Source organism: Enhydra lutris, unplaced genomic scaffold, assembly GCF_002288905.1.
Source record: "Enhydra lutris kenyoni isolate GAN:26980312 unplaced genomic scaffold, ASM228890v2 scaffoldscaffold69, whole genome shotgun sequence".
In the NCBI taxonomy this organism is placed as follows: domain Eukaryota; kingdom Metazoa; phylum Chordata; class Mammalia; order Carnivora; family Mustelidae; genus Enhydra; species Enhydra lutris.
The window spans coordinates 7,719,638-7,735,515 of record NW_019154153.1 but is presented as its reverse complement, the minus strand read 5'-3'; the positions used below and the strand labels follow the sequence as shown (position 1 = coordinate 7,735,515).

General features: G+C 48.5%; 1 protein-coding gene across 2 annotated transcripts in view; it reads right to left on the bottom strand.

Moving 5' to 3' along the window:
- Nucleotides 1-1,922: 1,922 nt before the first annotated feature.
- Nucleotides 1,923-15,878, bottom strand: part of LOC111159821 (CD4 molecule) — a 38,687-nt gene continuing 24,731 nt past the window's right edge. The window contains exons 4-10 of one of the 2 annotated variants that reach the window (XM_022522448.1): nucleotides 7,286-7,444; nucleotides 6,567-6,827; nucleotides 5,878-6,210; nucleotides 4,906-5,106; nucleotides 4,198-4,322; nucleotides 3,791-3,858; nucleotides 1,923-3,438 (exon numbers count right to left, since the gene is read on the bottom strand). In XM_022522448.1, the coding sequence (XP_022378156.1) occupies nucleotides 3,408-3,438; nucleotides 3,791-3,858; nucleotides 4,198-4,322; nucleotides 4,906-5,106; nucleotides 5,878-6,210; nucleotides 6,567-6,827; nucleotides 7,286-7,444 (1,178 nt within the window). In that variant the 3' untranslated portion in view covers nucleotides 1,923-3,407. The remainder of the gene's footprint in view (nucleotides 3,439-3,790; nucleotides 3,859-4,197; nucleotides 4,323-4,905; nucleotides 5,107-5,877; nucleotides 6,211-6,566; nucleotides 6,828-7,285; nucleotides 7,445-15,878) is intronic. The other variant, XM_022522449.1, reaches the window with a different exon arrangement.

Below are 15,878 nucleotides of genomic sequence, written 5' to 3'. Positions count from 1 at the left end.
AAACCCTGAACAGAGTGGAGGCAAGAAGGATGAGCTAACGACTTTGGGGGGGAAACAAGGGTAAAAATGGGGCACAGCAGTAAGAGGGTCTACTTCCTGTGGAAAACCTCAGATCCTTGCCCTCCCTGAGAAGTCCTAGTCCGCCCCCCACCTTTGTTCCCTCCGGAGCCCAGTACACCCTAGTTGCCATGGCAATGGCCAGCCAGAGGGAGGTGGAAGGAATTGGTCAGAAGCGCCCCCCCACTACTCTCCCCTACAGCCTCGCACCCCTTTCCACCTACCCCCCACCCAGGTCCAGCGGGTGGGCTGTGGAAGAAAGAGATGGGGAGTCAGGGAGGAGGGAGGCAGGAAGGATGTGAAGGACAGAGAGGAGGTGAAGGACAGAGAAAGATCAGAGGAAGGTGGGAGGAGGATCTGGGGGACTCCACAGAGGACAGGGGTCCCTCGCCCTTCGGGGTGAAGGGGTAAGGTCAGGCGGCTCCTCCCTCCCGCCACCCACCGTGTACTCCGGGGCAGTGACAGCAGGTGGCTGGGGAGGAGGGGCCGGCCGGAGGGGAGAGGAGGCGGGTGGGGAGGAGGGGGCTGCGGGGATGGGGGCCGCGGGGATGGGGGCTGCGGGGCGACAGGGCCGGGGTCGTCTTACCTCTGGCTGAGCCCGGCACTGCCATGGAGACCGCACTCCCGACGCGGCTCGCCCGGGCTCCCGCCGCCTGCCGGCTCCAGCTCGCCCGCCCTCCTCCTTCCCTCCCTCCTTCCCTCCGGGCCTCCCTGCCCCCCCCACCCACCCTCGGTCCCAGCCTCCCGGGCTCGGTCCGCCGCTCACTCAGCCTCTGCCCCCCCCACCCCAGGTCTTTCGGAGCACCCCCCCTCTCCCGGAGGCACGCCGCCCGTGAGCCCCGGGTCAGGGGGCCGGCAGGGAGCTGTTCGGGGGGCGCGGGGGCGAGTGCGGGGCGGGGAACTGGACGGCGGCGACTTGGAGGGGGAGGGGCAGGGAAGGCGCCGGCAGGGAGGGGGCGAGGACGCTGGCGGGGAACCGGCTTCATTGGTGAGACGGTTCGTGTCCTGCCCCCACCCCACCCCGCTTTTCGACACGAACACTAGCTCAGAGAGGCAGCTGGTGGTGCTCCGGGAGGAGGAAGCGTGTGTGTCACTGTGTGTATCCGTGAGAGCTGCGCCCGCCTGGAGTGTAGCGCGGAGGGGCAAGTGCTGGAGGGTTTGCTGAAGCTGGGGCTGCTGGGGCGCGGGGGTGGGGGGAACGGGAGGGGACGCGACACAGGTCTCAAAGAATGCACCCACCGCATACACACACATACTGCTTCCTCCTCCTGGAACACAAACTCTCACTTCTCTTGGGGATGCACACAATTGGCAGACACACATTACAGTTTCTCTTGGTCCTTTTTCTCCAGCACACACATATGTGTGTAGAGCACACACAACCCTGCGGCGTCTCCCCAAAGTCTGGGCCTCCTGCACACACAGGACCCTGTGGGGTGGGCAGTGGGGTAATCAGGCTCCAAAGAACCCCCCCCACACACCCAGGGAAACTTCACCTCCTTCCCCTGGCAAGCTTGGCAACCTCTCCTCTGGGCCTGATCCCAAAGATCAGAAGATCTGGTCACCAGAGAAGAGTCTGTCTGTCTGCCTGTCTCTCTCTCTCTCTCTTTTTTTTTTTTTTAAGATTTTATTTATTTATTTGACAGACAGAGATCACAAGTAGGCAGAGAGGCAGGCAGAGAGAGAGAGAGAGGAGGAAGCAGGCTCCCTGCAGAGCAGAGAGCCCGATGTGCGATGTGCGGCTCCATCCCAGGACCCTGGGATAATGACCTGAGCCAAAGGCAGAGGCTTTAACCCACTGAGCCACCCAGGCGCCCCTCTGCCTGTCTCTCTTACATACACATGAACACACAGAGAAGAGCATCTTCTTTATAGTAAGTTTATTGTATTTTCTGTGGCAGGGGCTGGAGTGGGCAGGAATACCAAGCAAGCAGTGGGGAGGGAGTCCTCCTGGAAGGGGCAAGCTGGAAAGAGAAGATTAGGGAGAGGGGGTCAGGACTGAGACAGGTGGTGAGAAAGGGAAGGAAGGAGAGGCAGAGGAGGCTGGGGATCCTGAGAGAAATGGACCAAGAAGAGGAAGAAGAAGCCTCTTGTAACCCCAATTTTCCTGTATCCTGGATGGTTTGGGGGAGAGATGAAGGAAAGTACAGGGCAGGGGGACGGAAGCCCGGCTCTGTCACCCTTTACAGGAGTCCCTCAGAGGGTTCCCTCTCCAGCCAACTCCCCGCCCCCTCCCCCTGGCAAAGCTCACCTTCCAGAAGGTTCTGCAACAGGGTGAATGGTAGGTCACTGGGCACCCTCTCTCCCATGGGGCCTGTGGCTCCCAGCCTGTGCTCTGATTAGGAGAACTGACAGCTTTGTCCTCTGGTAACAGGATTCTGCCACTGGCAGGTGAATAGAGGAGGGATTTCAGACAGGGGGGCTCCTCTTCCGTGTTTCTGAACTCTCTGAGGCAAGCTCTGTCTGGGGTGGCGTGCTTTTACGAATCCAGAGCTGGGTCCTGGGCATCAGCGACTAATAAGCTGCAGACATCTGCATGGTAACTGTCTCTGTGTTCAAGGCATAGCCCTGGAACTAAGGGTTAGGAGACCTGGGCTCATCCTTTGGCACTGACTAGCTGTGTGACCTTGGGTGGTCATCTGACGTCTCTGAGTTCCATTTCTGGTCTATAAATTGGAGATGCTAATCTTGGTCCCGACACTCCTAGCTCTACACTATCTTCTCAAGGTTTAAACAAAGAATGTGAAACCGGCTCATAAACTGACACATACGGCTTGGGGCATAAGGAATTGTGTCTGTGCACAAGTGTGCACTCTGTACACACGTGTGGGTCCAGGGGTGCCTGTTGGTGCACAGGTCACGATGTGAGTCTGTGTCCTGCCAACATGGATTGAGAAGCAGACCAAATGGAGCAGTGGAAGCTGGCAGTCAGGAGCCTTCGGATCTGGATCTACCCTCCTCCAGCTGTGTGATCTAGGGCTGGGGTCTGCCCCCTCTGGTCCCAAGGTCCAGACCAGTAAAATCACAGCCCTGCGCTTCATGCTTCAGACACCCAGCCTTGCCCTCCAAGCCAGGCAGGGCTGGTCCCACGTGATTCCCCGGGGACCAGTGGGCCGCGAGGGAGAGAGCTGGGAAGAAATCATCGATAGGGCTAGACTTGATGTGAAGGAAACCGGGAAGAAATGGTATAAGCCTCAGCAGGAGGACTAATGCCAAGGAGAGCGGGAGAGGGCCGGAAGTGCTGGGGTCTTCTACGTTCATCTGCTCTGCGTAAGCCCAGGAGCCGGGCAGGAAAGGCAAGGGAAGGCAGCTGGGGAGGCTGCGAGCCGGAAACTCCTTGGCCCTGCGCCTCAGATGAGATTGCATGCCTTCTGGAGCCGGCTGGAGGAACAAAGCAGAGCAAGTTTATTCTTCTCCAGACTCCTTGTATCCTCGAAGCTCCACGTCTCCCAGCCACACTCTCCCTTCTTGTGTAGTGGCAGCCAATGGGCCCCAGCTGCAGGCTGGTCTCCAGAAAGATCCCCGGCCTGCTGCCCCCTCGCCTCTGCTGTCCACCCTCTCCCTGCTTCCCACCTCCTCAGCCACCCCTTTGCACCCTTCTTTGCCCTCCACCACCTTCCTGAGCCCCCATCCTCTCACCTCCATCCAACCTCTCTTCCCTCTCTTACCTCCAACACCGGCCACCCTCCCCTTTTCCTCCCTCTCTTCACCCCCCCACCAACCAGTTCCTTACTGGGGGCATTGGCAGGTTTTCTTCTCACTGAGGAGTCTCTTGATCTGAGACATCCGTGCTGCCTGCCGCTGTCCAGGAAGAAAGGAGAGTCGTGAGGGTCCCAGGCCTCCAGAAGGGAGGCGCCCCTTGGAGGGGGGCGGTGGGGAGAGCTGGGAGAGGAGAAGCAGTTACTGTGGCTGAGGCCATCTGTCCCAGAATTAACTCTTTGCTCTTTCCAGTCTCTCCCTTGGCATGGGATCTGGGACAGGGCCCAGTGCGCCATGAGGGAACCGGCTGGGCAGGCTGAGAGGACAGGGTGGAAGTGGCTCACATGTTCAGGATACTGTTGTTGTTGCTGTTGTCTATAGGCCCCAGGTGCTCAGATGCCCTATGGGGAGTGCAAGGGGGGTCTGGGGCGGCTCACTCACCCTGCGGTGCCAGCACTTAATACAGCAGAAGATGCAGAGCCCAAGGAGAAGCAGAAAACCTAAGATCCCACACAGCACAATGGCCAAGAGCTTTGGCCAGGCCTTGGTGAGCACTGGGGACAAAACTGGAAGCGAGAGGCAGAAAGAGAGAGACATGTTTCAGCCCACTGCCCTCCATCAGGGCGCCGGCCATTCTGGAGGGCCCCAGGAAGGCCTCGCTGCCCAGCTCCACTTGGGGCTCAGCCTTGGGCCGGGAGAGCAGGGCAGGGTCCACAGGACTCTCACGGGCCGCCAGGGCTGAAGGGGAAGGGCTGGGGCAGAGGTTTTAAGATTTAGAGACTCCAGGGCCCTCTGGGGAACTGGAAGCAGCGGTTTCAGGCTGTGCACAGGGCATGCGTGTGTGCATGTGTGAGTATGTGCGTGTGTCTGGGTTTGGAAAGGAGCCAGCGGAGGTGGAGGCTCTTGGTCAGAGGGGCCCCATTCCTGGGCTGTACATCTCAAGGAGGCAGGAACTTGTGGGGTTACAGGTAGGAGCCACACCTCGCCTTACCTCGTTTGCCCTGTGTGTCCAGGCAGCTGGAGAATAACCCACCCATCTCAAAGGACCTGGGAGGCCGGGATGCTGGGTGGTGTCCGACGCAGGGAAGGTCCCACAACTGAAGAGCGAGGGGCTCGGGGTTAGACCACGGAACCTAGGTCCTCACTCACCCTCAACCTTGGAGGCCAGCAGGACTTTGTCCTTGTCACTCAGGAGGCACTGCCATGTTCCGTCCTCAGGCTCCACCACCGACACCAGCTTCTGCTGCTTTGAGACCTTGGCAGCCCGCTCTTCCAGATTCAAGCTAAGCGTCAGCTCTGGGGAGGTGGGTCCGATCACCTCACAGGTCAAATTGTTCGGAAACTTCGTCACTACAGAGGGACAAGAGCCTGAGGCTGGGAGCCTGGATTTCTGAGCTCCCCGATACCCCCATACTCTAAGGGGCTTCAGTAGGACAACAGTCAAAATAGTCCACACGAATCCCACTCTTTGAGCCTCTCAGAGCACATTTTCAAGCAGTTACACAAAGAAAAGACAGGTTTCGAGGCCCAGGGTCTTGGACTTGAATCTTGACCCCAATGCTTACTATCTGTGGGTCCCTGACAGTGACTCGACAGCCCAGCCCCAGACGTTAATTAAATACACAGTAAATTCACAAGCACATGTAAAGCTCTTGAATGGGTATGGTGCAGAGGGAGCACCAAGATTTAGCCATTATTATTTGTGGAGTTACGGTGATGGAGGAGATAAGGAAGTCAAGAGCTCAGCGCGAGCCTAACATTACGCTGTCATACTAAGAGCAGATTCTGTTCTCCTCCTTAGGAGAAAGAGGCCTGCAGAGGCAGGGGGCTTTTAGGGAAAGCCACAGAGGGCTGGGCAGAGGCAGAATTAGAGCCCCGGTTCCCAGCTCAGGCCCTCTGGGGATTCTCAGCAGAGCCGACCCCGGGCTGGCTCACAGATGTCAAGGAAGGACATGCGGCTTCAAGTCTCAGTTCAAAACCAGCTCCAAACTAGAAGGCCCCGGATCAGCTCCATCAGGGAACTAGAGCCAGGGCCGAGGCCTCCCTGTTGGGGCCAGCCCTGCCTCAGAGCCAGCCCTGGGCCATGCCCCTCCACCTCCCTTTCTCAGTCTAGTTCCTCACCTCGCATCACCACCAGATTCACTTCCTGCTGCAGTGTCCCCTTGGCAAGACTCAGGGTCAGGGTTCCAGAACCAGCCCACTGAGACGAAGCCTGGGGCAGGATAAAGCTGAGTGGGAGCGTTTCCTTCAGCTGCAGACTGGGGTGGTGGACCTCTTTGACAAATACCTTCTTGTTCTCCAAGGTGAAGGAGCTCCAGAGCAGGGAGGAGGGAGTGCCCTCTGCCCGCCACCTCAGCTCCCCACTCAGGTTTTCAATTTCGAAGCTAAGTGGGAAGGAGAACTTCACCTGCTCCCCTTCTTTTGTATAGACTGTGTTAGAGACCTTCTGGAAACCTGGAGGTGGGAAGAGAAAGAAGCTGGGTCCGGAGATAGGAAGATGAGGGGGTATGGGGTAGGATAGGTATAGGCTGGGGACAGCCAAGGGATGGAAGGGGAGGGACCATGAGTCTAAAACCCTCAGGTTACCATCTACCTCTCCCACCCTCTCTGGTCTCTCCACCCCAGATTGTTCCCAAGGCAGCACCTCCTTCCCCTTGGAAGTCCTCATAGAATAGTCCGGCTCCGGAGGGGACTGGAGCCTCCCTCTGTGGACCAGCAGCTGACCCAGGAGCAGAGCAGTGGGAGCAGCGGGCGGGTGTGCCTGCCACTGAAGCAAAGGGGAGACTGCAGGGGAGAGACACCCCTCTTACCCAGCACCAAGATGTTTATGTTGAACACCACTGACTTCTGGTTCTGGGAGATGGTGCATGTCCAGGTCCCGCTCTCCTGCAGGTCCAGCCCAGACAGCGAGAGTCTTTGGCCGCTGCCCTTGCTTTTATTGCCTGGACCTTTCCATTGCACGGAAGGGCTGCCACCAGAGGGGGCCTCCACGGTCAGGGTCAGCGGCTGCCCTTGCAGCAGGCGGATGTTGCTGCCACCGCTGCTGCTGCCGGTGTCCCACTTGGCAGTCACTGTGGAAGGAACAGGCCACCTGTGTCACACACACACTATCCCCCAAGGGGAAGGAAGAAGCCAGGAAACCCAGAGAAACAACAAGAGTTGGGTGAGGATGTGGAGAAAAAGGAACCCTCTTGCACTGCATTACCCCGCTAAGACCCCCGAGGCAGAGATTCCCTCTCTCCTCCTCAGACGGGCTTTCTTCCCTGCCTTTGTTGCTTTCCCTCCTTGCTCTGGTTCCAGCCCTTCTCCCCACCCCTCCACCGCCCAGGTTTCTTCCTTTCCCACTGCAAGACCGAGACCAAGACCGAGACCAAGACCGGAAGCCTGAGGAGGGTTTGAGGAGACGCAGGGGCCAGTCTGAGCCACTTCAGGACTGTGGAGGAGCCACGAGCAGCTCAGGCCTGGTTTTGGTGGAGGGTTGGGAGTCAGGGAGGAAGGCAGTTGGCTGGAGGGCCCCTCATCTACTCACGGTTGAACACCAGCAGCTCCACCTCTTGCTTCTTGCCGTCTACCTCACAGAAGTAAACCCCTGAGTCTGCTGCTTCAAGATTCTTGATGATCAGAGGGAAGGATCCTTGGTCCCACAGGTTTTTTTTCGATTCCACACGATGCTTCAGCTTGGAGGCACCTGGGAGCAGAAGTCAGATGGAGGAGGCTGGGGTATGACTGAAGGCATGACATCCCTGGGGAGGGCAGGGCCCACGACTTTTCTGATCTCAGTCCCTAACTTCCTGCAGAATCAGAAAACCCTAGACCGGTGAGGTGGTCCCATCACCCTCACTTAACTGGCCAGGGCAGTATCGCCTTAATCCAAAATAAAATAATATCATTTCCAGAGCGCCACCTCCTACAGTGCCCAATACTTTACATGCATCATCTCAAGTAATCTTCACAACAATTCCAAGAAGTAGGCGCCACTTTGGCTTATTTTGCAAGTTGTGTAGCTGCCTCACCTCGTACTTAGGCCTTGTTGGCAGGAACATGAACCAGTCCAATTTCTTTAGAAGGTAATTTACAATATCTACCAATATTACAAATGCACACACAAAAATACCCGTCCACCAAGAAAGGATAGGTCAAGTAAATTATGGTTCGCCCCTTCAGTGGAATGCTGTAGGAGAAGAAGGAGGAAGCTATTTGCTGAATGGAATAATAGCTAAGAAACATCATTAACTGAACAAAGCAAGATATTAGACAGGCTGCCATTCACCTACAAAGGAGGGGGAAATTTACCTATCTATAGTTATCTCTTTGCAGATGCTGTGTATAGGAACACGTATTTCTAGAAGTAAACAGAAGAACAGGGTAACTTTGGGTGCCCCTGGGGAGAGGGAGTGAATACCCCCAAGGACAAGTGTGGGGGGGTGCTTCTCACTACACACCCTTTTCTACCTTTTGGATTTGTTAATAGGGTACAATATTAGACCCCCCCCCCCAAAAAAAAAGTGATGGCCGCCCAGAACAGGTCCATCAGTAAATTTCCTAGAGCTGACCAGGAAATTCCCATGTTGACTGGCTAAAGGTCACATTTCTGGGGATTGAAACTGCAGTTAGGTTAGGTATTAAGTCTTGGTTTACCGACTTGGAGTCTTAACATAAGTGACACCATTTTAGGCCTGATGCTTTCATTTTAACAAGATGAAAGAGAAAAACACTTTCAAAGGAAGGAATAGCCATCATGGGTGACTGATAGGAAACCACGGATTGAAGTAAAGGAAAAAAAAAAAAAATCCTGACTCTCTGGTTCAGAAATTGGGGGAGTCAGGAGAGTCAGGGATCAGGAAGTTGAGAAGGCGAGGTGTTCTGGAGGAAAATCAAATCCTAGAAGCAGAACAAAAACACTGACACAAAAGATGGGAATTTTTAGAAAGGAGCACATTGTTTCAACCTCACAGGCAATCAAAGAAATGCAAATTAAAACAACAATGATATATTTTTCTTTTTTTTCTTTTGAGATTTTATTTATTTATTTGACAGAGAGAGAGATCACAAGCAGGCAGAGGGGGGGTGGGGAGCGGGCGGGGGGTGTGTGGGGTGGGGAGCAGTCTCCCCGCTAAGCAGAGAGCCCGATGTGGGGCTGGATCCCAGGACCCTGAGATCATGACCTGAGCCAAAGGCAGAGGCTTAACCCACTAAGCCACCCAGGTGCCCCAACAATTATATCAAATTAGCACAAAGAAAAGAAAAAGAAAGAAAGGAAGAAAAGTGTTAAATAATACTACTCAGGGCTGGCAAGAGTGCTAGTGGAAAAGGCACCGTTAGCTAGACTTAGTGTAAATGGATGGAACCTTTCTGGAAGCCATCTTGGCAGTATATACTATCTATTATTAAAAACTTATGCCCAGGGGGTACCTGGGTGGTTCAGTTGGTTAAGCCACAGCCTTTAGCTTAGGTCAAGATCCCAGAGTCCTGGGATGGAATCCCACATCGGGCTTCCCCTGCTCTGCAGGGAGCCTGCCTCTCCCCCTGCTTGTGCTCTCTCTCAGTCTGTCAAATAAATAAATAAAATCTTAAAAAAAAAAAAACCCTTATACCTTTAATTTCATTTCTAGAATGTTATCCTTAAAACAATAATTTAAAAATGCAAACCAAAATGTAGAAACAAATATAATAGTATTGTTAATAGGGTACATTAGACAAAAAGATAATGTTTGCATATTATAGTATATTAATTTGGAATATTAGGTTGGCACCAAAATAACCCAAATAATTTTTTTTCTTTCTTCCTATTTAACCCATCCCCCTACACCCACCCCCTCTGGTAACCATCAGTTTGTTCTCTATAATTAAGAGTCTATTTCTTGATTTGCCTCTCTCTCTTATTTTTTCCCCTTTGGTGATTTGTTTTGTTTCTTAAATTCCACATATGAGTGAATTTATGTGGTATCTGTCTTTCTCTGAGTTATTTCACTTGACATTATACCCTGTAGCTCCATCCATGTTGTTGCAAATGGCCAGATTTCATTCTTTTTTATGGCTGAGTAATATTTCATTGTATGTATATGCCACACCTTCTTTAGCCGTTCATCTATCGATAAACTCATCTATCGATGGACATCGAAGGCTGCTACCAAATCTCGGCTATTGTAAATTAATGTTACAGTACCTGTGGGTGCCTGTATCCCTTTGAACTAGTGTTCTTGTGTTCCTTGGGTAAACAGTTACTTGTGCAATTCCTGGGTCGTAAGGTAGTTCTATTTTTAACTTTAAAAAAATTTTTTTGAAAGATTTTATTTATTTATTTGAGAGAGAGAGTGAAAGAGAGCATGTGAGGGGAGAAGGTCAGAGGGAGAAACAGACTCCCCATGGAGCTGGGAGCCCCATGTGGGACTCGATCCCAGGACTCTGGGATCACGACCTGAGCCGAAGGCAGTTGCTCAACCAACTGAGTCCGCCAGGTGCCCTATTTTTAACTTCTTGAGGAATCTCAGTAATGTTTTGCACAGTGGCTGCACCAGTTTGCATTCCCACCCACAGTGCAAGAGGGTTCCTTTTTCTCCACATCCTCACCCAACTCTTGTTGTTTCTCGCATTGTTGATGTTAGGTTTAGCCATTCTGACTGGTGTGAGGTGATAAGGTCTTGTGGTTCTGATTTGCATTGATTTGCATTTTCCCCATGATGGGTGACCTTGAGCATCTTTTCATATGTTTGTTGGTCATCTGTCTTCTTCAGAGAAATGTCTGTGGTCTTTTGCCCCATTTTAGAAAGGATTATCTGCTTTTTGGGTGTTGAGTTATGTCAGTTCTTTATATATTCTGGATACTAACTCTTAATCAGATATGTCATTTGCAAATACCTTCTCCCATTTCATAGGTTGCCCTTTAGTTTTGCTGATTGTTTCCTTCACTGTGCAGAAGCTCTATTTTGATGTAGCCCCAATAGTTTATTTTTGTTTTTATTTCCCTTGCCTCAGGAGACATTTTTTTTTCTTTTAAAGATTTTATTTATTTATCAGAGAGAGAGAGGGAGAGAGAGCAAGCACAGGCAGACAGAATGGCAGGCAGAGGCAGAGGGAGAAGCAGGCTCCCTGCAGAGCAAGGAGCCCGATGTGGACTTGATCCCAGGACGCTGGGATCATGACCTGAGCCGAAGGCAGCTGCTTAACCAACTGAGCCACCCAGGCGTCCCCTCAGGAGACATTTTTGAAAGAAGTTACTATAGCCAATGTCAAAGAAGTTACTGCCTGTGTTTTCTTCTAGGATTTTTATGGTTTCAGGTGTCACATTGAGGTCTTCAGGCCATTTTGAGTTTACTTTTGTGTATGGTGTAAGAAAGTGGTCCAGTGTCATTCTTCTGCATGTGGCTGTCCAGTTTTCCCAGCACCGTTTGTTGAAGAGACTGTCTTTTTCCCATTGGATATTCTTGCCTTCTTTGTCAAAGATTAATTGACCATATAATTGTGAGTTTACTTCTGGATTTTCTATTCTGGTCTATTGATTTATGGGTCTATTTTTAGACCAATACCATACTGTTTTGATTACTACAGCTTTGTAATATAACTAGAAATCTGGAATTATGATGCCTCCAGCTTTGTTTGTCTTTTCCCAGATTGCTCTGGCTATTCGGGGTCTTCTATGGTCTATACAAATTTTAGGATCGCTTGATCTAGTTCTGTGAAAACTGCTATTGGTATTTTGATAGGAATTGCATTGAATTGGCAGATCGTTTTGGGTAGTACAGACATTTTAACAATATTTGCTCCTCCCACCTGTGAGTGTGGAATGTTTTTCCATTTCTTTTTTTTTAATATTTTATTTATTTATTTGACAGAGAGAGAGAGATCACAAGTAGGCAGAGAGGCAGGCAGAGAGAGAGGGGGAAGCAGGCTCCCCATCGAGCAGAGAGCCCCATGCGGGGCTCGATCCCAGGACCCTGGGATCATGACCTGAGCCGAAGGCAGAGGCTTAACCCACTGAGCCACCCAGGTGCCCCTGTTTTTCCATTTCTTTGTGTCATCTTCAACTTCTTTATCCGTGTTTTGTATTTTTCAGAGTACAGGTCTTTCACCTTTTTCGTTAGGTTTATTTCTAGGTATCTTATTATTTTTGGTACAATTGTATTAAAATAAGTTTTAATGAAATGGAAATATTATAGTAATAACATTTTATATAACATATTTTTAAAGTAAAATAACATTTTATGTGTATTTATATGTATATATAAAATAAAATATTTTATATGTTATATAAAAAACATATTTTATAATAACATAAAATAACATATTTTTAAAGTTGCATGAGAATAGTCTTGACTTTTTAGTTGTGAATTACAAAATTTATACAAACTCAGATCTTCCCTTTTCCCTTGCCTACCCTTCTAATATTACTGTAAACAGTTTGGTGTGGATTCCTCCATACTTTTTTCTTTGCTCATACAAACATATGGAGTTTTTAAATTAGAATAGGATTGTTTTGGGGGTACCTGGGTGGCTCAGTCAGTTAAGCATCTGACTTTTTTTTTTTTATGTTTTATTTATTCATTTATTTGACAGAGAGAGAGGGCACAAGCAGGCGGAGCAGCAGGTAGAGGGAGAGGGAGAAACAGACTCCCCACTGAGCAAGGAGCCTGACACAGGGCTCGATCCCATGATCTTGGGATCATGATCTGAGCTGAAGACAGACGCTTAACCAACTGAGCCACTCAGGCGCCCCAAGAATCCAACTCTTGGTTTCAGCTCAGGTCATGATCACATGGGTCATGGGATTGAGCCCTGCATTGGCCTCCATGCTCATCAGGGAGTCTGCTTGAAGATTCTCTCCCTCTGCCCCTCCCCCAACTCTTTCTCTCTCAAATAAATAAATAAATCCTTAAAACAGGATTATATTAACATACACTTACTCCTCCCACTTACTCCTTAAAATATGTTAGATATCCTTCTAAGCATATACATATGGATTTCATTTTTTGTTTGTTTTATTTTGAAATTATGAGAGCTAATCTTTTTATTCTTTTGATCTTTTAAATAAAAATTTTTATTTCAATATAACTATAGGAAATAATACAGAAATCTCAAGTACCCTTTACCCAGGTTACCCCAATGGTAACAGCTTGCAAAATTGTAGAACATCACAACCAGGATACTGGCATTGACACAGTCAAGATACACAACATTTTCAACACCACAGGATGTTGCCTTTTTCTAGCCATATCTCCTTCCCCCAACCCCAGACCCTAGATTCCAAACCTCTCCCTCCCTTAGCTTCTGGTAATCATTAATCTGTTCTCCATTTCTATAATCTGTCATTTCAAGAATGTTATATACATGGAATTACACAGTATATTACCTTTGGTATTAGCTTTTTTTTTTTTTTGGATTGACTTTTTTTTTTTCAGGTTGCTGTATATATCTACAGTTCATTCTTTTTACTGCTGAAAAGTATTCCGTTGTATAGATATAGCCAGTCATCCACTGAAGGACATTTGGGTTGTTTCTACTTGTCGGCTATTATGAGTAAATCTGCTATAAACAATTATATACAAATTTCTGGGTCAACATAAATCTTCATTTCATTTCTCCAGGATAAATGCCCAGGAGGGCAATTGTTGGGTTGTTGCATGTTTAGCTCTTAAGAAGCTGCCAAACACGGGGTGCCTAGGTGGCTCAGTGGGTTAAAGCCTCTGCCTTCACCTCATGTCCTGATCCCAGCGTCCTGGGATCGAGTCCTGCATCCAGCTCTCTGCTAGGTGGGGAGCCTGCTTCCTCCTCTCTCTCTGCCTGCCTCTCTGCCTACTTGTGATCTCTGTCTGTCAGATAAATAAATAAAATCTTTAAAAAAAAAAAAAAGAAAGAAACTGCCAAACTTTTTTTCCCGAATGGCTGTATCATTATATACTCCCACCAACAATGCCAGAATAAACCAGTTTCTCTTCATCTTCACCAGCATTTAGTATTGTTACTATTTTTTATTTTGGCCATTCTGTGTAATGATACCTCATCATGGTACCGATTTGCATTTCCCTAATGACTAATGATGTTGAAGACCTTTTCACGTGCTTTTTCTCATCTCTATATCCTCTTTGGTAAAATATCTGTTCATATCTTTTGGCCATTTTCTAATTGGATTGGGGTTTGTTTTTGTGGGGGGCTTGGTATTGAGTTTTGAGAGTTGTTTACATATTCTAGGTACTAGTCCTTTGTTGGATAGGTAGTTTGCATATATTTTCTTACATTTAATAAATTATCTTTTCCTCTTCTTAGTAGACTTTTGCAGAGCAAAGTTTTTAATTTTGATGAAGACCAATTTATGCATGTTTCCTTTTAGGGATTGTGCTTTTGGTATCAAGTTTAAGAACTCTTTACTCAGTCTAGGTCCTGAAAGTTCTCTCATATGGGCTATAATTTTACATTGAAGTTCATAGTCCATTTTGAGTTTTTAAATAAGATGTGAGACTTAGGTCAAGGGTTTGTTGTTGCTGATGATTGTTTTTACCTATGGATGTCCAATTATTCTAGCACCATTTGTTGAAAATGCTATCTTTCCTTCAATACACCTTTGTATTAAAAAAAAAAGTCGGAAAAAAAAAGTTGGTTGGACATATTTATGAGGATCTATTTATGGGTTCTCTATTTTGCTCCATTGATCGATGTGTCTACCCCTCGACCAATACCACATAACTTTGATTACTCTAGGTGTATAATAAGTCTTGAAAGCAGATAGACTGAGTTCTCCTACTTTATTCTCCTTTTTCAAAATTGGCTTAGTTCTTTGAGTTCTTTGGTTTTCCCTATAAATTTTTGAATAATCTTATTTATATCTACAAAAGAAATCTTGCTGGGACTTTGATAGGAATTGTGTTAAACCTGTATATCAATGTGGGGAGAACTGACAAATTTACAGTGTTGAGTCTTCCACTTATAAATATGACATGTCTCTCTATTTGTTTAGATCTTCTTTGACTACTTTCATCAGTATTGTGTAGTCTTTAGCATACAAATCCTGTGCATGTTGTTACATTTACCTAAGTATTTTTTGAGCATTTGTAAATGGCATTATTTTTTAAATTTCTGTACACACATATTCATTGCTAGGATACAGGAGAACAATAGATTTTTGTATGTTTCTCATCTTTTTTTTTTAAGATTTTATTTATTCATTCGACAGACGGAGATCACAAGCAGGCAGAGAGGCAGGCAGAGAGAGAGGAGGAAGCAGACTCCCCGCTGAGCAGAGAGCCCAACATGGGGCTCGATCCCAGGACCCCAAGACCATGACCCAAGCTGAAAGCTGAGGGTTTAACTCACTGAGCCACCCAGGCACCCTGCTCATCTTTTTTTTTTTTTTTTTAAGATTTTATTTATTTATTTGACAGAGAGACACAGCAAGAAAGGGAACACAAACAGGGGGAGTGGGAAAGGGAGAAGCAGTCTTCCCGCTGAGCATGGAGCTGGATCGGACTGGATCCCAGGATCCTGGGATCACAACCTGAGCAGAAGGCGGGTGCTTAATGACTGAGCCGCTGAGGCGCCCCTCTCTTAACTTCTGTAACCTTACTAAACTCGTAGGTTGATTCTAAGAGTTTTTTTAAAATATAGATTCTTCTTCATTTGCAAATCAGAACAGTTTTATGTCTTCTTTTCTAATCAGTATTTCCTTTGTATACTTTTCTTGCCTTATTGCACTGGCTAGGAGTTGCAGTACTATGCTGAATACAGGGAGTAAAGCAGATATCTATGCTCTGTTCTGGATCTTAGAGGAAAGCTTTCAGTTTTTCATTATTAAGTATAATATGAGTTGTAAGATTTTTTTAGATGCTTTTTAAATTTTCACTCAGTTTGGGGCCCCTGAATGGCTCAGTCGGTTAAGCGTCTGACTCTTGATTTTGGCTCAGGTCACGATCTCAGGGTTGTGAGATCAAGCCTCCTGTGAGGCTCCACTCTGGGCATGGACCCTACTTAAGGTTCTCTCTCTTGGGGTGCTTGGGTGGCTCAGTGAGTTAAGCCTCTGCCTTTGGCTCAGGTCATGATCGCAGGGTCCTGGGATGGAGCCCCAGATTGCATCAGGATCTCTGCTTCCCCCTCCCCTTCTGCCTGCCTTTCTGCCTACTTGTGATCTCTCTCTC